The 25,207-nt window shown below is 36.8% G+C and overlaps 1 protein-coding gene across 2 annotated transcripts in view; it reads right to left on the bottom strand.

Moving 5' to 3' along the window:
• Window positions 1-25,207, bottom strand: part of LOC123881302 (arrestin homolog) — a 91,712-nt gene that overhangs the window by 37,986 nt on the left and 28,519 nt on the right. For both annotated transcript variants that reach the window (XM_045930011.1, XM_045930012.1), the window contains exons 3-8: window positions 24,051-24,215; window positions 18,358-18,478; window positions 16,560-16,707; window positions 15,768-15,924; window positions 7,350-7,411; window positions 4,750-4,813 (exon numbers count right to left, since the gene is read on the bottom strand). In XM_045930011.1, coding sequence (XP_045785967.1) covers window positions 4,750-4,813; window positions 7,350-7,411; window positions 15,768-15,924; window positions 16,560-16,707; window positions 18,358-18,478; window positions 24,051-24,215 — 717 coding nt within the window. The remainder of the gene's footprint in view (window positions 1-4,749; window positions 4,814-7,349; window positions 7,412-15,767; window positions 15,925-16,559; window positions 16,708-18,357; window positions 18,479-24,050; window positions 24,216-25,207) is intronic.

Here is a 25,207-nt window from a genome sequence, read left to right as displayed (position 1 = left end):
AGACAACCAATTTTTTTTTAACATCGAAACTTTTATGAAGTCCATGAAAAATGAAAAATTCTTTTTTTTTCACTATTAATAAAACATTTGGAGGAAAGAACGACTACTTAATTATGTTTTACTTTCCAAATTTTTACGAAAAATCATTTAGCAAAACCTTTCATGTTTTGACCCTTTGACCATCAAAATATATTTTTACCTGACAATTTCACAGGTAATCGCGGCCTAAGAGTTGCGTCATATATTATTTTCAATCAGTAAAAGTTGTTTCAGCGGCCAATTTACTGATTGACGAAAAGCACGGTTGGCACACTGGCGTTTATACACCAGTCGAGACCATTTTGCGGGCATTGCATGCTCTCGCAATATAAATCTCCGTGGCTAAGGGAATATAATTTCCACTGAGTCAATCAAGTTTTACGACAAGTCCCTGAGGAATCTAGTTTCAAGTAAAGTGAAATGCAGAAATCCCGTCCAAATGCACGAAAATGCTTTTATCCCGAAAGGAAATCAAAATAAACTAAGTACATTAGCCAGTACTGAATAGGTAGGTATTGCTACGCTTATATTTTGTGCACTTAAAGTTAAAGTTTAACAAGATAAAAGTTCGAAACGAAACCCTGACTAGGTACGTATCTACTCTATTTGAAAAGACCAGCACGGATAAACGATTCCTACACTATTCAACATATTGTAAATGCGAAAATGTATTTATTTGTTGGTTTGTTAGTTAGTCCTTCAATCACGTCGCAACGGAGCAACGATGGGTCGACGTGATTTGGATGGATGGATGGATGGATATATGAATTCGTAGTTGAAGAGTGTAAGTACTTGGAGAGGATAGGCTACTTACTTTTTATTCCACAAAATAAAGAACGCAGCAGAATAAAGAAGCGGGTGAAGTCGCGAGCATCGTCTAGTAGTTATAATATTTAACATGAGTTTTAGACATCATTCGCACCCCGAATGTGTCTTCACATCACACTAATATAAAGGCGAAAGTTGTGTGTGTGTGTGTGTGTGTGTGTGTGTGTGTGTGTTACACTTTCACGCAAAAACTACTGGATGGATTTGGCTGAATTTTGGAACGGAGATAGATAATATCCAGGATTAGCACATAGGCTACTTTTTATCCCTGAAAAACAAAGAGTTCCCACGGGATTTCGAAAATCCTAAATTCACGCGGACGAAGTGGCGGGCATCATCTAGTCTATCAAAAAAGAAATCTTTAGATTGAGACTCTTAAAGAGTTAAATACACATTGGCTAATATAGGTACGTACTTGGCCAACGTGTAGGTATAGCTTGGCGTACACGTCTTGTGGCGAGCGCTGGCCTGCATGGCCTGATTTTCATACAAATATCAACTGCAGCAATTCTGGAGAGCCTAGTAGGTACGCATAAGTAGGCGAGTCCATTCAGCCAGTGACGGATTAAGACTACTTGATGCCCTAAGCAATCCATGCCTGTGGGCCCCCCTATCCGTATGTCAACTAGAAACGGTCTTTAAACCTTAACCTCCTAAAAACATTAGTTTTTTGAAAATTAAGATGATGAGATGTAACTACTTTAGAAGTGAAGTAGGTGCGACAACAATCATAAACCAGCCAAGTGCGAGTCAGACTCGCGCACTGAGGGTTCCGTACTCGAGTATTTTTTCCAACATTTTGCACAATAAATCAAAAACTATTGTACATAAAAATAAATAAAAATCTGTTACAGACAGACGGACGGACGGACGGACGGACAGACGGACAGACAGACAGACAGAGGTACGGAACCCTAACAACGCATAATTTATTTATTTACTGAAATGTGCTTTGCGGCTTTCGGGGGCATTCGAATTGTCGAATGCACAAGCGGGCAGCGAGTGGGCAAGCGGGAGTGGGGTTATGACTCTAGATCGGTTTCTATGACAACTTAAAACGCGCGAAGTTTCAAATTAGTCCTAGAAACTTTTTTAGTGACGTGAGAGTGAGACGTGATGCCCTAAGGACGATTTTTTTTTTGTGCTTCTTCTGGTGCCCCCTCAGACGTGATGCCCTAGGCAATTGCTTAATTTGATTAAGGGTTAATCCGTCACTGCATTCAGCAAAAGTATACCTACAGGGCCGTGCTGAAAGCTTTGACCGACTCGTCGACTTCAGTTTTCAAACGTTTGGCATTCTTGTAGCAATACCACTACCACCGTTGAATCAATAATAATAGTAAGTAATGGATGTAGGAAAGAATGACGAATTAATGAATGTTTGAATAAATATAATTTTACCGTACACCACAAAATTAATACAGAAAAAACCGGCCAAGTGCGAGTCAGACTCGCGCACTGAGGGTTCCGTACTCGGGTATTTTTTCCAACATTTTGCACGATAAATCAAAAACTATTATGCATAAAAATAAATAAAAATCTGTTTTAGAATGTACAGGTAAAGCCCTTTCATATGATACCCCACTTAGTATAGTTGTCTTATTTTGAAAATTGAAATACATTTTAATTTTTTTTAAATGATACAAGCACAAATTACCACACACCTCGCGTCCCATTTTACATTTTATTTATTTATTTTAAGTAATTGTTGGTACCAAATAAACAGTTTTTCTTTCTTCCTTTCTTTCTTTCTAAATTCGCGGTTTCCAGATTTATTTCTGTATTTGTGCTATAAGACCCACCTACCTACCAAATTTTATGATTGTAGGTCATCGGGAAGTAGGTACCCTATAGGTTTCTTGACAGACAGACAGACAGACAGACAGACAGACAGACAGACAGACAGACAGACAGACAACAAAGTGATCCTATAAGGGTTCCATTTTTCCTTTTGAGGTACGGAACCCTAAAAACACAAACAAAGCAAAACAATAATATAGGCAGCTATAATTTGGCGGTTACCTATCTCTTCCAGGCAAACAAAATGGTGCAAAGGGTGCAAAGTAATAGCCTTTAGTTTTAGATAGGATTGTCTCTTGAGTGTCTCGAGTCTTTGAAGTGGCTCGAAATAACTGAGACTCGTAAGACGTAAACGCAGACGTTTTTACGAGAAATTGGTATTGTATTACAAATCAGGCTTGAGGAAATCTCCGAATAAAATATATAAAAGAGGCAGCGAACGAGTCTTTTTACTTTGTTTGAAAATATTAGGCGAACAAGATACATAGGTTTTACATCAATGGGTAAACAGATGGGTAAGTAGGTACTTCTTATACGAACACATCCGAAAAACAGGAAAGGCGTGTTATAGTAATCTTTATATAATATTGTATATCAAATGTTTGAAAAGAGCAACCGCCGAGTTTCTTGCTGGTTCTTCTCGGTAGGAAAGGCATTCCGAACCAGTGGTAGATGCTCTTGACGATTCAAAAAAACTTGCAAAAGTCTAATTGAATAAAAATATTTTGAATTTAAATTTAAATTTATAAAAATTAATGTTTGTGTGCAATGGAGACGCGTTTGTTGCCTACGCGTTCGGACATAACATAACGTTCATCATATTGAGTTGAAATTGTGCACCGTTGTTGTTGGCACTTGCGGAAGGTTTCTGACATAGGACATAGTCAGTGGTGCGTGAGTCGTATTGCAATGCATTGTATGAAAGAATTATTCCTATAAATTTAAGTTAAATATTAAAAAAAACTCGACTGAATAGCGGAGTGTATGGTTCCTAATATTGAAGTCTATACGCATAGTTTTCTGTACAAGTGTCCCATGGTTGTTTGACATGAAAATAGTCTTATAAAAAAAAAGATTCCGACGAATTGAGAACCTCCTCCTTTTTGAAGTCGGTTAAAAATGGAATTCCTGATATTCCTGTAAATAATAGCATTATTCTCAATTTCAACGAAATCGTTAGGCGTTTGTGAAATTAATTTGCGAGTAAACAATCGAGGCACGCCGGAATTGCTTTTTAATATCGTTTGGGGGTAACAACAATGAACAAATCTTATTTTAGGTAAGTCCCGAGTAAAGTTCAATCCAAAACAATAATAAGAGAAGGTTTATATTGCAAATCAAATTGTATTGAGCTAACAAGGGGCTAAACTTCAAGTGTTTACAACAATTTGATTATTTTGCAAAAGTAGTTCTATTTTGAGAATGTTAAATGGGTCTCATACAGCACTATATATGCGAAAGACAGAGGCTCTACAATCTTTGACAAAACAGTGATTTATGGTTCTCCAAATTCACCAATTCAAAGCCGCTAAATTAAAAAAAATTAAAAACTCTAAAAATCACTTTCAAAGAAAAATAATTTTTCTTTAAATGAAAAGGATTTTATTTTCATTGAATCTACCACTATTGGTTCGGAATGTCTCTCCTACCGAGAAGAACCAGCAAGAAACCCGGTAGTTGCTCGTCTCAAATAGAACCGAATGAATGAGTGATAAAAAAATTGGCAGTCAGTGGGGACTGCTGACAAAAATGAAAACTTACAACTATAATCACCAGAAGAATACTTGATAATAATTCATATTAATTCATTCCAATTCATTAATTCATATTAACTCATTAATAACATTCCAGTAATAACTGACCGTTAATAGGTTCCGCTAAGAAAAACAAATTAAAGCTCATTAAATTAGCATGTCGGTGACGCACCCTTGAAGTTGTAAGCCATGCCATAAATTGCCCAACGCGCCTAAAGAAGTTTTCAAAAATAACGAAATGGGGCGAGGTAAACTAAATCCACTATTTCTTGCGCAAAAAATCAAATGGATCACAGATAGCTACAAATAAAAATAGAATCAATCTCACCTGCCATCAGATAAAAGGAACGGCTTTTCAACGGTAGCCCGAGGCGCTGCAGACTCCAGGTTTTCTGCAGAAAATAACGAGAAATATTACCGAAGGAACCGCTATTGGCAGCTATATCGCATTCTTATTTCTTTGTTTCAAGTTCAGCGAGGTTTTACTGTATTTGCCTGCATTTTATTGAATAAGTATTTATTTATTCATCATTAATTAATTTATGAAAGACTGATGATGCAAAACGCAAGACTGTAGTGCAAGTAGGATGTTCACAGGGGCCAGAATTGATGGCTTTCATGCTATCATCCATAAAAAGATGGCCTCACTCCTACAGTGCGTTATATGTCTACTTCATTATCTATTAATGCTTTAATCCATCCCTTGATGAATCGAATTAACCTAGTGATTAATTTCAATCTATATTTCACACGTAGATACCTAATGGTCTTAGTGGTTGGTATCTCATCAAAATTCAATATGTAATGTATGTAATACAATAATATCTAATGTCGATGACTTACATGGACTACGAGTCAGCGCGTGCTAGACCTTCATTATTTTATAAAAGCTGAAAGTTAATCTGCGTATTGTCCCCAACATGGGGAGCAACGATCAGCGACTTTGAAGTTTGGATATGGTGTCTTTGGGAGAAACAGGTTACAAAGTTGTAAAAATCTTATGTCAAAGTATAATGTCATTTTTTTTAAATATTTTCTTTGGAATAGTATTAGAAATCACGTCATGCATAGCCAGACACTTGGCGACTCCCTGCCAGACACCCTTAAACTTTTAAACTTTACCAATTATCGCCCAAAACCACCATGATCCAAGCTTCAGAGTCGCTGATCTTTTCTCCCTGTGTTGGAGACAATACGCAGAGAAACTTTTAGATTTTATAAAATAACGAAAGTCTGGCACGCGCTGGGTCTTAGTCCATTGTAGCAAGGTTGTTATTGACAACAAAGTTCATACAATTTTTGAGGAAATTTCGGCCGTAAAACGAAGTTAACATTTAATACTCGTAAAAATGAAACATTTTTGTTTATTTCCGTTAACAAAAATCCTTTTAGGAAATCGTTTCAAAGCGTTTCCTTTATAGGATTAGAATAAATAATTCCGCCCCGGCTTATAATAATACATATGTATATAACATCTCGTTCGAGTTTGTTCAGCTTAAGGCTAGGTTCAGGTGATACAGTTTGTATCACAGAATTTAAAATAGGTTAAGAAATGGTTTTTTTTTTTTTTTTTAATAGGATAAAAACAGGATTATTTACATAATTGAACAAAATGGAATGTACTTACCTATGAGGCTAAGATAATTACATAAACATAAAAGGAAAATTCTGGGATACTAATTAATAACGTGAGGAATCTAAAAAAGAAGTATATGAAAAGAATTTATATAAATATTATGGATTTTTCAAGAGCTTGCATTAATGAAAAATACAACAAAATAAAGACAAAACCGGGGGGAGGCCTTATACCCAAATATGGGATCCTTATCTAGATTTAATAGTGATTACCTACGCAAACAAATAATTAATTACACAATAATAATATATGTATATAGCAATAGATATAAATGTAGGTATATACTAAGTAGTTTTAAAAACATTTGTAAACTAACGATTTAATTAACCAACACTACAAAACATAACATATGAACACACACACACATACAAAACACAATTTTACTTACTAACAAAACTAACATAAAAAATAAAGGTAAAAATTGTAGAATAAATAGCTAGATAGTTGTAAGAAAACCTATTGTACTTAAAGATAAGGAGTAAATAAAGGCTTAATAAATAAAAAAGAAATGGTAAAAGAATTTGGTGTGGGCTTGTTCGCAGACCAGCCTGCTGATTCGCAGTTCCGTGTTCCACGATGGATGGTAGCCACCGAGACATTGCTTGGTTCTACATTACTGCTTTACTGAGTGAAATTAAAGTAATTTTCTTTGTAAACCGTCGATGGATTTAAAAATGACAAATGAGCTCTGTGGCTATCATTTATTGCTGAGTGAGGAAATCGCTCCGCAGGGCGTGTTTGGAACCCTCGATTCTTTGGTTTTAATGTGAGGTAATTATCTCCATTACCAGACTTCTAGGTATTTATTCATTAAATTCAAATATTTTCATCTGGTGAAACATCAGTGCACGTGGTTGGATTTTTTTACAAATCACTACTAACTAACGTTGCTTTGGGTCCTAGAGATATTATGTGCTTTTAAATTATTTCTATACACATCAAGTCAAGTATAACCTGTGTGTCGCTTTAGCAATACGTTGTTCAGGTGTCAAAGACATAAGATACCACTTCTATTACCCAATTCAGCATTCCGTGCGTTCGTAGACTTCGTCGTACTAAGACCTAGCTATACATTCCTATAACCCATTTGTAATCAATTATTCATTAGAAAATAAAAGACAAGGTTCAAATACAACGACCCAACAGAATACATAGCAGCTTTGCTTTGAACAGTTCGCAGAATAACAAAAATAACATGTCGCGCGTCACCAAGCAATCATTTTGTACCCAACCTAATATCCGATTAAATGAGCCAACATGGGCGTAAAAAATAATAAGGAAAAATCACTTACCAATTTCCTCCCCTTTAGCGCGGCAATTCTCGTCTGCCTCCAATTTGGCTTTATTTTTCAGCCTGCAATAAAAAAATATTGTTTATTCTATTGATTTTCGCTGTTTAGAAATTCCACCGTCCTTTCTCTGAAAAGCGGTTAGCAGGGCTCTCTCCGTCACTCGCTTATACAATCGTAGTTCCAATTTCATTTGAATATTAAGCAACCAAAGTCCATGAAATTTTGAAGACATATTCTAGAAACTAATATCTGTGTCTGTGGTGTTTTAGATTTTCTAAAAATATGTAGTTTTAAAATTACAGGGGCTCAAAGATTTTTATGTAAATTTTTAAGACCGCGTAACTTTGAAATTGAATATTTTAACAGAAATCTGGAAAACCACAAACATAGATATTAGTTTCTAGAATATGTCTGCAAAATTTCGTGGACTTTGGTTGCTTAATATTCAAATTAAATTGGAACTACATTTGTATGAAGCGAGTGACGGAGAGACCCCTCTTAACTGCAAAAAATACTCAGTTTTGTAACACTACCGTTACTAAACCGGTACCGTACCGTACCGTTCAACCTCCGTTGCGTAGTGGTTACTCTCTGCTACGTTGGAATCTGATTAGTCCTACAGTTTTAATTTTGGAATAGGCTCTTGGACTACTTTATGAAAAGTGTCTCGACCATTCTTTACGTAACTAAAATGCTGCTAAAAATATTTTTCCGCAGAAATTACTTTATTTTTATGTCAAAAAATTTAAAAATATTTGTCATTTATCGCCTTGTGACATTATTGTTCACCTACTGTACAGTGCGATTTATGTGAAAATAAAGAAAAATCATGATTTTTATTTAATTATGCTCTTTAATAATGAATTCTAACCCCATAAATTACCGCTATAATAAACAGGACTCATTTTATTACTACAGTCCGAGTCGCGTCCGTCTTTTCAATAACTGATGTTCCTAAATAAGAGGTGTTCCGGAAAATAATCAAGCGGTCGAAAGCAAAAACAAGGGAATTTTAATTGTTTACCTAGGTTGGTGTTGATTTTAATTAGTTTAAGGATTTTGTTTGTACACCGTTGTACTCGCGATTTGTTTACAGGATTTTGCTTGAGACTAGGTATTTAAACCTGCTTGTTTACGAGAAACTACATAACCATACAGCCTATATACCTACCTGAAAGGTTGCCTGGTAGAGATTGCTCTAAGCAATAAGGCCGCCTTTGCACACGATTGTTTTTTCTTCTTTCTGTTTTGTATTTCTTTACATGTGTTTTTTGTGTGCAATAAAGACTTTCTATCTATCTATCTATCTATCTATCTATCTGAAAGGTTGGGCCGCGTTCCCACTCTGTCGACCACAATCACACCTGATGGAAAGTGATGATGTGGTCTAAGATGGGACGCGTTTACCTAGAAGGTGCCTATTCACTCTTGTTTTAAAGATACCCGAATTGTAATTGGAAGGAAACACAGATCGCGGAAGAGTATTCCAAACCTTAGCCATGCGTATGAGGAATGAAGACGCAAAACGTTTTGTGCATGTAGATGGGATGTCGACGACATAAGGATGGAAACTCGCCCGACGTCAACAACGATACAACGATAAATTACGGTGACGACATAGTGGGAACGAGCCATTCCTTTGGAGCAGTTTGGTGAGCCTAAATACTTTATCACACTAGGACACCACTGGTGTCCCACTGAGATAATGCCCTAACATTGTCGAACATAAATTTTTTGAATTCAGGGAGTTAGACTTGTACAAATATGACCACATTTCAACCCAACTGGCCCATTATCGGGCCAGTGTCTTCTCTTAAAATAGAACAGTTTAGGCCATAGTCCACCTGGCTGACCAAGTACAGTCTTCATTTACCACCTGAGAGCTCTGAAAACCCTGGTCGACATCAAAGTTCTCTAAATATAAAATTAAAATAATATGTTGTCATAGTACCTACTACTGAAGAGCGTTTTTTAGTAAATAGGTAGTTATATACATTTCTATGGCGAAACATTTACTTTTCTAAAAGCCGTGGTGCCAACTGCCAATGTCAACAGGATACCAGTACCATGCATTGCCCTATTTTTTCTTTTTTACGTAATGGCCAGCGTTAAGTATCTGATGATTGCCAAAGACTTTGTGTTTTGGTATTTTCGGGTCGATTTTAACGAGCTAGATAAAAAAAACGAAGTCAAAATACAAAGCTATCAAAAACTAAATGACGCCCGCGACTTCGTTCGCGTGGATATAGGTCTCTTTTAGACCCCGCTGGAACTGTTGGCAATGCATTAGTGATTTCTAATAAATACTATTTCGAAGAAAACATAAAAAATTACACTTTATATCCAAACTTCATAGCTAGTCACTGATCGTTCTTCCCATTGGGGACTATACGCAAAGAAACTTTCAGCTTTTATAAAATAACAAAGGTCTGGGCCTCCCTGGCTCTCGCTTTATAAATAAGACAAATGTATAGTGAGAGATTTATTTGACAACTATTATATACCTAGGTGGTGAGGCACTAACAATAAAGTTAAGGTTAGAAGCATAGGACCCTTAAAAGTTTATCAATTTAATTCCATTTGGTTTTCATTTTTCAGGGCTAATTTTATGTTACAACTAGATTATTTTTACGAACGTAGTTTTATTATCTCAGACGATACTGTCTTGATAAACATCCTGTATGAACTATTAATAGAATACAGCATCCGCTGGTTAGAACAATAAAGTAACTAGCATGTTTTATAGTCAAATACAAAACAATGATGTAACTAGATATAGGTCAATTTTGTAAAGGATGTAGCCGATGTAGGAGGTAATCTCCAAAACTATTCATCCGATTTGAAAAAAAAACACTAATAGGTATTATAACTCCATTTATAGACACTTTTCCGAATTTTACAAGCTTTAAATTATTATGGACGAAGCCGCGAACAAAAGCTAATAATTTATAGATGTTAGCATAAAAAAGACTACACAAATAGGAGCAGTATTTATAGAAAAATTCAATTTCACTTCTTCGTTCATCGATTTTCAGTGGCGGATTTCCGTAGCAAACATTTTCTTCACAACCGAAAAAGTACCCAATAATGTCCGTCAAGTTCTTAAGTAGACGTGTTTTTGTGTTGGTTAAGTACCCGTGGCTAAGAATTGACCCAAATATATTTAGAAACATACCTACTTGGCTTAAGTGTTAAGTGACCAGCGGAAAATATATAAAATTCTTTTTATCTTCAAATCAAAAACATTACAAGGCTCCAGGTAGAGTTTTGCCTAGCTGGAGTTTTATAATATTTTTTGGTTTTGTATTTTGAAAGGTGAAGACAAATTCGTACACTTGTGTGTGACACAATATGCATAGCGAGTAGCGACACAGACTGCGTAAAATCTATTGGCATGGAGTTTAAACCTACAAACGTGCTTCGAAAATGGCGGCCGGTCTTTAAACTCTATTGTTCTCCGGGTATTTACTCTATCTATTTTTACCTCAAGTCTCAACCGTTGTTATCGCATTATACTCGTAGTCTCGTAGTTATCACATCACACTAATCACACTATCACACTTCACACTAATATTATAAAGGCGAAAGTTTGTGTGTATGTATGTATATATGTGTGTGTGTGTGTGTGTGTGTGTGTGTGTGTGTGTGTGTGTGTGTGTGTGTGTGTATGTTTGTTACTTCTTCACGCAAAACTACTGGACGGATTGGGCTGAAATTTAGAATAATGATAGATTATACCTTGGATTAGCACATAGGCTATTTTATCCCGGAAAAATCAAAGAGTTCTCACGGGATTTATAAAAAACCTACATCCACGCGAATGAAGTCGCGGGCATCAGCTAGTAAGCGAATACATCTGACGGTACTTTGTAACACAGTGTAATCGAAGTGTTCTGAATCGCCCTGCTGAATCGACAAATGAACACATCTTCGCATTTTAGTATACTTAGTAGGTAGTGATTAACACGCGTAGCGTTAAAAGAGCACAATAAATGATTTACTGGCTTTACGCTGATAAAAAATTGAATTTTTTAAATCTTATAACTTAAGCCACGCGCATACAATACTCACCGAAGTAGGATAATGTAAATTATGTATGGTTAAATGCGCAACATGGGACATTGGGGTTGTAACCCCATATAGATTAGGTTGTTTATATTAATTGTTATGTATGGGCCATGTACCTACTATATCTTCTCTTGGATGCTTGCTGGCTAGTAGGTATATTGTCAATTTTTAGACGCAATTCTATGGCTATGAAATTTTCTTTTATAGCGAATATTATGTTTGCAAGTAAGAAAACTTTATGAGTTGTTTAAATCAAGCATTTGAGACTATCAAATTAATACGTTGATATTCATAGGTTTACTACGTGACTTATGGGCCACTTAACGGTGAGCCCAACCTCAAAACTATTGATAATTTTTACACTTAATTTCGTAGCTAAGTCCGCTATGGTTTTGTTTTGTCGGATTAAGCCAAAATTAACATACAAAAGCCTACTGAAATTTTCTTTTATAGCGAATGTTATGTTTGCAAGTAAGAAAACTTTACGAGTTGTTTAAAATCAAGCATTTGAGACTACCAAATTAACACGTTGATATTAATAGGTTTACACTCCACTTAACGGTGAGCCCAACCTCAAAACTATTGACAGTTTTTACACTAAACGTAGCTAAGTCCGCTATGGTTTTGTTTTGTCGGATTAAGCCAAAATTAACATACAAAAGCCTACTGCAGCAGCTTTTACATTCCGTCGCAGAAAATAAGGGGACATCTGATAAGCACAGCTATTGACTCTCAATCAACTCTTATCGGAATCAAAAAGGCGCTACAGTAAAACGATCTCTCGAGCCTTCAGCCTTCGAGGCATCCTTTATACTTAGCTTGCTGAGTTGTGATGAATCTTTAAAAGCTTTATAAGAGCGTTGAGTGAGTAGGTATTATTTATAGAATGTCCTGTCTTTTGTAGAGGTTAAAATGTCGGGCTAAGAAATTGTTGAATAGTTATTATATTTTTTTCTAGAAACGTACAGACGGCTCAGAAATTGGGTGGCAGATTAATTAAATGAAGAAAATAAGATGTATATTTATTTCAAGTAGACCTACTTTAGAGGTTCTTTAGAACTCAAACCCGTCTGTTACCTACCTAGTTACTTTATCACCGTTTTAGGGTGACTCTATCACCCAATTTTGTAATTAGCCTATCTTTATGGTGATTGTTGGACATCCAAACATAGACCATAGACCGTAGACCATCGTAGACTAGTGTGTTTGTTTGCTTAAGAAACACAACCGATGCTACCTCGTTGTCGCTCGTACGACAGGTTTATTTTCATTAGTTCGCTTAAAAAATAAACAAATCCCGGTAACCCTTTCGGAGAAACGCGTACTTAGCTAAGCAACGAGATGTACCCGGCGATTCAGAAGTAATTTTTTTCTGCTGATTTGCGCTTTGGACTTTCTGAAGTTAGGTTTTTCACCCACTATCAAGATTTCATTGTCAGTTTGCGTTACAAGGTCGCATGGGCCGCGTGTAGTGCGTCTGCATATTTCAGTGAAAATCTATTTGTTTACCTTATAAGTAAACTAAGCGAAACGAAACTATACTACTTACTAAAGTGAACTGTATTATGTTTCTTTCAAACTTTTGCATCACTATGTTCATTATGAAAACGCCTTGGTTCATTTTAAGATCTTTCTATATAACAAAATATGTTTCGTTCAAGTGAAATTTTCAAAGAAAATTGTCACGTTCCTACCCCCAACTGACCGTACAATATGATCTTTGGTAGGTACATCACACTAATATTATAAAGGCGAAAGTTTGTATGTGTGTGTGTGTGTGTGTGTGTGTATGTTTGTTACTCCTTCACGCAAAAACTACTGAACGGATTTGGCTGAAATTTAGAATGGAGATAGATAATATCCTGGATTAGCACATAGGCTACTTTTTATCCCGGAAAATCAAAGAGTTCCCACAGGATTTCAAAAAACATAAATCCACGCGGGCGAAGTCGCGGGCATCGGCTAGTATTATTCATACAACTATGAAAATACGAGTAGGTATGTTAGTTAACTACGATCCGCAATAAACCACGGTCATAAAGCGAGCATAAATCACAGGTGCCTTGCTATGGTGTAATTTATCGGCAATTTTACATCTTTTACATGATCCTGGAGACTCGTGAATATTCAAATTTAATAATAATATTTCCCGTGCGTCTTACCTTTTGGTATTCTGTGCTAGGAAAAAATACTTTCATGCTGTTTCGTGTGACGGTTGTGCTTAGACTAGGGAACCATGGTTGCCATGAAAATATTTCAGACACCCAAAATATTATGTTCATAATTATGAACGGAACCCTGAAAAGAGCGAGGCCCGACACGCACTCGACGGGTTTTTCCTTTTGAGGTACGGAACCCTACAACTGCTTCGTTGAACCCGTTTCTACCAATGCTATGTGGAGCAATGAAAATGATTGGTGGATAATGGGTGGATATCACCACACATCCATACACAAGTGTAAATTAAAAATGTTCAACACCCCCGACCAGTGAAGGTTACAGTAACTAGAAAAGAGCTGATAACTTTCAAACGGCTGAACCGATTTTCTTGGACTATTCCGCGATCCAAAGTGTCTGAGTTTTCCAAAACATCATTTTCAAATAAATAATTATTAATCTAGGCAACGTCCATCGTCCAGCTTGACATTTGTCAATTGACATAATATTATGAACCTAACGGTTATCTAACCTTCTTTTCTACAAGAAAACTAGAAAAGAGCTGATAACTTTTAAACGGCTGAACCAATTTTTTTGGATTATAGCTAAGAACACTCTCGATCAAGCCACCTTTCAAACAAAAAAAACTAAATTAGAATCGGTTCATTCGTTTAGGCGCTACGATGCCACAGACAGATACACAGATACACAGACACACAGATACACACGTCAAACTTATAACACCCCTCTTTTTGGGTCGGGGGTTAAAAACTAACATAGCGTAGGTACATCTCTGGTGGAAAAGCAGCCCAAGGGTTCGATTTTCTCAATCAAAATCAAAAGAAAATAAGAAAACCTAGAAATATCATCAAATATCTATTTGCATATTATCTAATGTTACAACGTCACTTGTTTTCTTACACTCTGTTATAAAATTTAAATAAGCTGAACATTTTTATTTTACTATTGAAAACCTCTTTGAATCTCATGGCAAAGTTTATTCAAAGCATAAGTAAAGGATCGCACGTACTCTAAACAGTATAATAAGTATGTACCTATTTTACAATTCAAAGTGAATTTTAAATGGTACTTTGGCGTCAGCGTTAAAATAAGACTAACCCTAGTCTGCTGTGATTTTTGCCGCATTACTCCCTAACGACCCGGCCACACTAACGGCCAACAACGCGATGTTTAACGGCGTTTCCCGTTAAACGTACAATAAACAATTTTGAAATTGAATAATTAGACTCAATTTTCAATATTTAATTAAGGGTTTGAGAAAATTACAGCATTTGAAAATACTCTACCAACATAACGTAGGGGTTAACATAGGGTTATAACCGGGGTATAGCCATATCCCTGAGGGATATAGTCAAATCCCGGTTTATGCCATTTCCCTGCGACATATTCACTGCCTATATAAAACAGACACCTAAATTCAAATCCACGAGGCCAAGACAGTGAGTACCCATTTGAAACGGCATGAATAAATCGAATGGAAAATCACAAGGGATTTCAAAATCTGTTGTAGCTATTCATAGCGTATCATGTATTTCAAATCCTTCTTAGTACTTACAAGAAATACAGGAATCTTTTCAAGAAATCTTTCGCACGACAAATTATTTATTTACCAACTGTATCACTACTGCACTTCCTTTGAGCAATTTTATTAGTAGTCTCGTGGTTAAAATATCTTTCTCTTACCTATTCAGATGGGTTCTAAGCAATGAAATATCACTTGGTTAAGAAAAACATTGGGAGTTTACACGATAAAGAAGCGTTTGATTAGTCCGTGCGAGCTGAATTGCATTTTATTGCGTCTATTATTCTATTCATATATTCTAGAAATTCGTCATATTCTAGAAACTAATATCTGTGCCTGTGGTGTTTTAGATTTTTCTAAAAATATGTAGTTTTAAAATTGCAGGGGCTCAAAGATTTGTATATGAATTTTTAAGACCGCGTACCTTTGAAACCGAATATTTTAACAGAAATCTGGAAAACCATAGGCATAGATATTAGTTCCTAGAATATGTCTGCAAAATTTCATGGACTTTGGTTGCTTAGTATTCAAATGAAATTGGAACTACGTTTGTATGGAGCGAGTGACGGAGAGACCCGTCTTAAACGTCCTTTCAGAGTGAGCCTTCTATACCTGAAAGGTATAATTTAGTATTATGGGGTGATACTTACCGGAGAACATTGTGATGTGCCAAAGCGCTCAAGGAGCGATGTGGCGAGTTCGGTGGCAGCACCAGCGGTAGAGTTGCTACCTTCCCTGGACCCTGGAGCACCCTGATGCCCATCCGCACTGTGTTGCGACGAGACACCTTCTCGTCTGCTCGTTCCGCTATATAAAGACGTGTCACTCATTAATCAAAGAGCCAGACGCAATTTGACTACAGTCCGACAAGGCTCTTTTGGCACTTGAGTGAGGGCGCTGTTGTAGCTTTATGTCGACACAGTACTATCAACAAGTGAACTTCTAAAGATGGCGGCTTTAGTTCCGATTTTGGCCACGCGCAAAAGAGCCTTGTCGGACTGTAATGATTAGGATTGCCAGATACGGGTTACCCCGTATTTCAGGGCGTGTGATAATACAGAAACCCGTAATTGCGAAAATAAATACGGGATAAATAAAGCTCCCGTATTTCTACAAATTCCGCCGAAGCTAGCTGGTGAAACCAAACCCAGACGTTTTGTCCAGTGGAAAGAGTATTTTCCTTGTGCAGCAAAACGACTAAATTGACACTGTGAAGGTGGAAGTTCAAGTTAAATCAAATCAAATCCGTGCCGCTAAGCGATTTAGCGTTTCGGTACGATGCCGTGTAGATACCAAAGGAGTCTGGGTTTAATGAAAACTACCATACCCCTTCCAGGTTAGCCCGCTTCCATCTTACACTGCATCATCACTTACCACCAAGTGAGATTGTAGTCAAGGTCTAACTTGTATCTGAATAAAAATAAGCTGATAAGAATCCTTACCAATATATGCCCGCACATCATACGAAGTGCCGATAGGTGCTCCATGGTACTGCTTCGCTGGTACCAACTGTACACTGGGTGGCGCTATTGGTGTGAGCTCCAAATGGAAGGGGAAAGCATTCGCACCCAGCCTCTTGATAAGAGCATCCTGTGAAAGAGGCTTTCTTTTACTTTGATCATCATCATGATTAAACCCATTGCTTGCCGGCACTATACTGAGCATGGGTCTGCTCTCAGAATTACAAGGCAATAGTCTGTCACGCTGGCCTAGTGCGGATTGGCAGACTTCACACCTCTGTGAGACCATTATGGAGAACTCTAAGTCATGCAGGTTTCCTTCACTGTTAAAGCACAGGCAAGTGATATTTAATTGCTTAAAACGGTCCTAACTCCGGAAAGTTAGAGATGCGTGCCCGAGATTGAACCTCCGACCTCAAGAAAAACAGGCCGGCATTTTGATATATAAATCCCCAATAAAGACCCCCTTTTGTCCTCGTGATTTTTTGCATTTAGCTAAAAACATCAGGAGTGGCTACTTTTCATGCCGGCAAATCAAAGAGCTCTCATGGGATTTAGTATTATATTATATGAGCGGATAGAGTATAATAACCTTGGTAGGGAGCTTTAAGTTGAACACACTCACCCAGAACGAAAATACCCTTTTCTGATTGCTTTCAATCATTCAATAAATATTATGGCACATTACACTTCGGCATTAGAAACTTGGGATGAGGATCATACATCATTTTTATCTTTCCTCTCGCTTGCGCATACGGACGATATGAACTGTTCACGATATGATGGATGTTTTGCCGATACAAGAAAACTGGATTATGAAATAAATAAAATATTGAAGGGAATTTATGGGGGTATTGAGAAATGCATTGTTGATAAGCCTGCCTTTTCTACAAATCTGTAACAAGTGTAAATTAAAAATTTATAACACCCCCGAAAAGTGAAGGTTGCAGTGACTAGAAAAGAGCTGATAACTTTCAAACGGCTGAACCGATTTTTTTGGATTATAGCTAAGAATACTCTCAAACTACCTCTCAAACAAAAAAAAACTAAATTAAAATCGGTTCATTAGTTTAGGAGCTACGATGCCACAGACAGATACACAGATACACACGTCAAACTTATAACACCCCTCTTTTTGGGTCGGGGGTTAAAAACAAAAAGAGGACATGAAATATTTTTTTTGAATTTGAATTGAATATGTGTCAGGAGCGGTTTTTGAACAGTGAAAATAACCGAAAAGTTTTTCAGATAATTAAACCCGTAAATTCAAAAAGGCACGAGTCTATTAATTAAAACTTTTCAGGGACAACACAACCGTATTTCTTTTATGAATTAATCATTCAAATTCAAACTTATCAGGTAATTTTGGTAATTTTCTGGAAAGTTGTGAGGAACAAACATTATTCCAAATTCAAACTTATGATATAGGTACATACTTTTCTGGACAGTTGTAATACTGTTCGGGAACAAATCTACACGGTATGAAATGTGAACATTTCATATCATTTTTAACCTCCGACCCTAAAAGAGGAGTGTCATAAGTTTGACCTGTGTATCTGTGTATCTGTTTGTGACATCATAGCTCCTAAACGAATAAACCGATTTTAATTTAGTTTGTTTTTGTTTGAAAGGTGGCTTGATCGAGAGTGTTCTTAGCTATAATTCAAAAAAATCGGTTCAGCCGTTTGAAAGTTATCAGCTCTTTTCTAGTTATTGTAACCTTCACTTGTCGGGGGTGTTATAAATTTTTAATTTACACTTGTTTAGAAAAGTCTTTTACCTGTAGCGGAGTGTTGGGCTCCCTCTCAAGGTTGCAATGCTCAGGCCATATTTGTGCCAGGCTCATGATTGCTTCGTTGCAGAATTTGAGACCCATCACTTCTTCATCTTCTCGACCGTACCTGGACAAAACACAGATAAGTGAGAACAAGCTAAACTTTGATATGTTTTATAAGGGGTCTATCGGTCGTCTATCGGTTTTAGGGTTCCGTACCTCAAAAGGAAAAACGGAACCTTCATAGGATCACTTTGTTGTCTGTCTGTCTGTCCGTCCGTTCGTCCGTCGTGTCTGTCAAGAAAACCTATAGGGTACTTCCCGTTAAGCTCGAATCGTGAAATTTGGCAGGTAGGTAGCTCTTACAGCACAAGTAAAGGAATAAATCTGAAAATCGTGAATTGTGGTTACATCATTAAAAAAAATTGTGTTAACCATGCCAAGTGGGGTATCATAATATTATGAAATAAATGGCTTTACCTGTACATTATAAAACAGATTTTTATTTATTTTTATACATAAAAGTTTTTGATTTATCGTGCAAAATGTCGGAAAATATACCCAAGTACCGAACCCTCGGTGCACAAGTCTGCCTCGCACTTGGCCGGCTGTTTTTCGAAGTATGTGTGTGTACAGACACATACTACTTACACTTTCACTTCTATAATATTAAGTATGGATTACCTATTAGTAATTGTTAGTAGTAGTATTAATACTAATTAATTCGTTTTGAGGCGTAAATACAAAGAATTCAAACGCAATTAAATATATTAAATAATCGTTCAGTCGCGTGAGTCACAATGAGCGATTTTGTCAAAAGCTTCGATCGGAAAAGCGCACTTTGATCTTTATTATATCCTCACACACTTTAAAAGATATTAAAAAATAAAACAGCTTTTCTTGAAATTATGCTTAGACACTGTTCTAAGAACACTGCAAAAGGGAAGCTGATGATTTTCTCTGTCTAATCTAAAATTGAAATGGTGGTGTTTTTCTTTTTTTTTTCTCTTTTGTTTTTTCATAACTTAATAAGATGAAGTCCGCAAAGTTAACGAACCATTCTGATCAATTTATGAGGGTAGAATGGTAGAGCAATGATTGTAGTGAATGAATGACTCAGCGCGAATAAAATGGCCCATTGAAAAATGAGCCTAACCTTTTATGGATCTAGAATGGACTATAAGCATTGGTTGAGCTACGTATATTTTATTTTATCGTGTAGTTTCAGTAGGTAATTTATATGATACCTGAGCTTTAATGTGATACAGTATTATTTCGAGACTACATGCAAAAGGCAAGCAAGAGTGTAGGTATTTTTCAATATTGAAAATGCGTGTGACGCAATATTTCGCGATTATTAGATCTCGGGTTGCGGCTTTCTGGTTCCGCATCCGCAATTCTCAGAACGAGATCCTCAGGGTATGCTCTGAGTGTCCTGAAAATCGCATACCGAAGTACTGGCTTGCCGTACATCGTGGCAACAACCGTAAATAATTTTTATTTTACTCTTGTATTCTATTCTATTTTAATTTATTTTATATTTAAGAAATGGGTGTAAAAAAAAAATTGCCTGAAAATAAACTATTAATATTCAGCTGCATCAGGCGCATTGAAAAAAATACTGATAACGTTAACATCCTTATTTTAATTACTAGCTGATGCCCGCGACTTCGTCCGCGTGATTTAAGTTTTTTATAAAAACCGTGGGAACTCTTTGTATATTTCGGGAGTAAAAGGTAGCCTATGTCACTCTCCAGATTTTTAACTATACTCATGCAAAAAATCACGTCGATTCGTTGCTCCGTAGTGATATGATTGTAGGACAAACCACGTGAAAGAAGTCGCGGCATCAGCTAGTAGACTAAGAAATGATATACTAGCGAATAGGTACCCGGCGTGTAGAAAAAGATTGTGCCTGATGCATTTTTTTTTGTGGTTCAAAACCATCTTTGCGTTATTGCCTTTCTAATGAAACCGGTTTGGGGCACATCTGGTAGGATGGTTTCAAAGTCTATAACGGACATAGACCGTAGAAATATTTTCTGTATTACTTATATTAGGAGGATATCACGTGAACGAAGTCGCAGCTAAATGCAAGTTATAAATATAAAAATTATATAGATTATTATGACTAACAAAATAATACAATACTCATCTATAGGTCCTATAAGTATAAACCGCAAACTTAATGGTTGATTTATAAACACGTATCGGTTTTTGAGCGAGCTAATTGAAATTCATTAGCGGCAATTTTGCCACTAATGAATTTCAATTATTATAGTCATTACACGCCTGGGTAGGCTAGATTTATTGTTATTACTTGGCAAAATTAGAATATTTAGTAATTTCTCATTAGATATTGTAGAGCAGTAAACCTACTAAAATTGTGTTTACAATAATTAATTAAAAACAGGTACATTTCTGTGTATTAATAAATTTGTATTATGCTTTGGTGTTGCAACGTTGTCGATTTTTTTGACACCTTCATCGACACGTTTTTGACCGCAATTATACTTGATGTAAAGCATGATGTACCTATTGCAGCAAAAAGTTTATGGGCACTCTTTCCAAAATTACATCCTGTAGAGTACCGATGAGAATGGTATGGGTGCCAAACGGCAACCATACCATACTTGGAACTATTACCATATGGCGGAAAAAGTCCTCAATCAGAGAAAAACTGCGCGTTTATTTCCGCGCGAATTTTTACTAGATATTTGGATAAATAGAAATTTTTGCCTTACTTGGTTTTGAAAATAGTGTTTGAACAAATGTAAATTAAAAATTTGTAACACCCCCGACAAGTGAAGGTTACAGTAACTAAAAAAGAGCTGATAACTTTCAAACGGCTGAACCGATTTTCTTGGATTATAGCTAAGAACACTCTCGATTAACTCACCTTTCAAACAAAAAAAACTAAATTAAAATCGCTTCATTAGTTTAGGAGCTACGAAACCCATACGTACGAACGTATGGGTTTCGGTTTTTTAAAAATCCCTTGGTACCCTTTGATTTTCTAGGATAGAAATCTTTGTGCTTATTTGTCAAGATCAGTCTAGCGGTTCACATGTGAACACACTTTCACATTTATCATATTAGCAGCCATGGAAGGTGGGAAATAACAAACAAGACGTATTTATTATAAGCGATTTATTCAGCTCAAAGTTGGATGCCCTCCTTTGCGCCAAGTTCGTACTAAATCTTTTCAATCTGGCAAGGGTTCAGTATTTTTCTACGATCCTTAAAATGAACCATAACTTATTCCTCACAGAAAGCATTTAAAATAATTCATTATTTTACAGTGTTGGCATCCCAGAGCTCCTAAAAAGAATATCTTTCCCTCCACAAATCTTGTTTTCTGGATACAAATACCTATTTATCTCCCAAACACAATAACAATTCATTAACTTTAGAAAATAAATTAGGTATGCAGCAGCTCTAGGGTGTATTTTTGAAATTTCTTATTTGCATTTTCATTTCAGATTTATGAAGAAGTGTGAGTAAGCATTACAACAATACTTATACCTATTGTTAGAGTGAAAGTGTGTCTGTTTGTCTGTCTGTTACCTTCCCAAGGCCCTTCGATTAACTAATAGCAGTGATAGCTTGCATCTTTTTATCCCGGAAAATAAAAAGTTCCCACTTCCCACTGAGTTTTTAAAAACCTAAACCCACGCGGACAAAATCGTAAGGCATATCTATGGGCCCAATAAATATATTATTTATCTTGTATTTATTTATCTTCAATGTGTATTGTAACGTATGATTGTTTATAGAGTCCAAGAAACTTAACTGATCGTTTTATTCTATTTATGAGGGTAGAGAATTGAGTCTGCAACAATAAAAGGGCTCGTTGTCAAGTAGGTTTATTAAATACGATTTACGGGGCCATGAAATGGACTGTAAGGGATTAAGGGTACTCGTGGCCATTTTGTTTTTAGGGTTCCGTATCCGAAGGCTTACACCCCTCTCATTCTGAGAGGAGATCCGTGCTCAGTGGTGGGTCGGCGATGGATGATCATGATAACATGATGATGATGATGTGAAATACCTTTTCAGGGTTTTGTACCCGAATGAGCCAATGGCGCCTTATTAATAAGCCTCCGCTGTCCGTCCGTCTGTCGCTCAGTGAAAATTGCATTCATGAGATGCAGTCCGATTCAGATGCGGACTGCATCTCATGAATGCAATTTTCATTTAGTGTATTTCTATTGCCGCTATAACAACAAATAATAAAAAATCCAAGAAGGCGAATTTCAAAATGGCTACCATGCAAATTTAAAAAAAAATTAAGAAGTCTACATAGTGTTTATTCTTTGTATGACAGTGCGGAACTCTTCGTGTGCGAGTACGACTCGCGATTGACTGGTTTTTTACTCAGTATGTGAACGTTGAAACAATCTAATCCTCTCACAAAATAATATTATATTATGCGTAAAAAGTGTATCCGAAAATACGCGTAGGATAAATGCATAAAACGCGTATTGCCGAATGAGGTTGTATTTGGGTTGTGTTTGGGTTGTGTTTGGGTTGTGTTTTGACTGTTTTGGTTATGTTGGGGCGAGCGACAGAAAAACAATTTTTACCCGACTAAGACAAAGCCAAAATGAAGGGTTATACCACTATACTATATCTATCGCTATCTATCGGCAGTTCGCGGGTAGTAATAGGGTTTTATCGGGGTTAGACCCGTACTCAGTAGTGGGGCGGAAATGGGTTGATCGTGATAGTGCTGTTTATAGGTTACTTAGCTGGCCGCTTACATTTGTGACCGTTAACCATTAGGTGAGATTGTATTCAAAGGTCATAAGAATGAAAAATATGAGTCCCTAGATTCAGTCTAAACAATAGAAACGAATAAAGATTTTGTTTGTATTCGACCCCGGGTTCATTCGACCTAAGTAATGTATTCGTAGGCTAACAATGAAAAACTATAAATTGCTATTTGCTCTCTTTGAATTGGTTTTGAAAATCGCTATGTGCTTTTACATTCACGTACTTTTATGCTTTTAAAATGAATGAAAATGTGCTTTGTGAGACTTTTGGGGAGAGTATTTGGGAGTCCATAGGTAGGTAAGTCTCTACAAAATTTAATTACATTTGATCGATTCACATTGAAATAATCGGAAGTCTTTTTTATGGCGAACGGTCAAAAAATACCTACTACTACCTACCTACTCCTCTCAAGAAATATAATTTTTGCATTTGCATTACCCGTCTGTTCCTAACCAAAGGAACGAGTTTTGAATCTTTGTGTTTCTCATAGCTTTCATTTTTTGCTTTGTTTTATTTTTATAAAGTTCCAACAGTTTTTCTGTATACCAAATAACAAAATATATAGGCTTGCCTCGTTTGAAAGCTTATTCAAAGGCTTATTTATATTCTATTTGTTTTGCGTCGAATTTATTTACTTTATGTCATCCTTTTTAAAGTCCGTTCTTGTGTCGAATAATGAAAGAAACGGAACCTTTACTTACCCTAATTACTTTGCTGTCCGTCTGTCTGTATGTCTGTTCGGGTCCAAGACAGTAAAATTATTTTTTACATTGAAATGGGTCACATACTGTAACATACCTATAGGCTTTTGAAAAGAGTAACCTATTAAGTTTCTTGCTAGTTCTTTTAGTAGAAGTTTTTTCCCCCTTTCCGTTAATCTAACTGGTAAAAGACGTATTCTTGGGATATAATATGGAATTTACCTAAATGTCAAGGTAACTTGTCCAAACAGCTTCTTATTCTCCAAGCTCTCGGCGTCCACGTGCAGGACTCCCTGGATCTTGTCAATGCAGCCATTTTCCACCACGAGATCTCGAGATGCAAGATATAGTGTCAGCTTGTTGTTCGGCGATGACTTCTTGAATACCCTGTGAACAATTGAAATATTTTACGCATTTAGGTAATCATCATCATCATTATCAATCTGTGGACGTCCACTGTTGGACATAGGCCTTCCCCTAAGAGCGCCACTACACCCGGCCCTCAGCCTTCCTTATCCAGCACTTCCCGCCAGCCGCTTTATATCGTAAATCCATCGTGCTGGAGGGCGTCCCACACTACGCTCCACTCGCGGTCTTCACTCAAGGACTTTCCGGCTCCAACGGCCATCGCATCTACGATAGACATGGCATGCCCACTGCCACTTCAGCTTGCTAATAGTTTGGGGTTTTTTCAGTGACCTTGGTTCTCCTACGGATCTCCTCATTTCGGGTCTTATCCCTCAGGGAATCTCCTAACATAGCCCTCTCCATAGCTCACTGAGCAACCTTGAATTTGTGGAGAAGGCCCTGTTTGTCCACGTTTCCGTACCATAGGTGAGGACGGGAAGGACACACTAGTTAAAGACTTTTGTCTTCAAGCATTGAGGAATGGACGATGAATTCAGGTAATAGTGTATTCATTTTATCAACCGATTAGACGATCACAGCTGGACATACTATATGTCTCTTGTAGAGGCTTTCACGCGCCATACGGTCTTGCGCCGGCTGAACCCTTGTATTTTCCAGTACGGAACCCTAAAAATAACAATTTAATAACCGGCTGGTCCGTCCCATTGACAAAAACAGATTCCAATTTAACAGATTGAGGATGTTTGTGGCTGAACAAAAATGTATTTTGTTTTGAACTTTTAACAAGGCGAATTTTTGTGATCGTAGCAATATGGCGCGGGGCTCTGATCGAACGACCGCGTCGGACTACGATGGGTTTGTTATTCTTACTTACTAGCGACGGACATGGTTGCTAATCCATACCAATATTATAAATTCGAAAGTGTGTCTGTCTGCCTGCCCGTCTGTCTGTCTACTAGCTTTTCATGGGCCAACAGTTTAATCGATTTGGTTAGCTTAAATCCCGGGGA

The sequence above is a fragment of the Maniola jurtina genome, chromosome 4, assembly GCF_905333055.1.
Source record: "Maniola jurtina chromosome 4, ilManJurt1.1, whole genome shotgun sequence".
Taxonomy (NCBI): Eukaryota; Metazoa; Arthropoda; class Insecta; order Lepidoptera; family Nymphalidae; genus Maniola; species Maniola jurtina.
The sequence above is the reverse complement of the archived record's forward strand: the minus strand, read 5'-3'. Positions and strand labels throughout refer to the sequence as shown.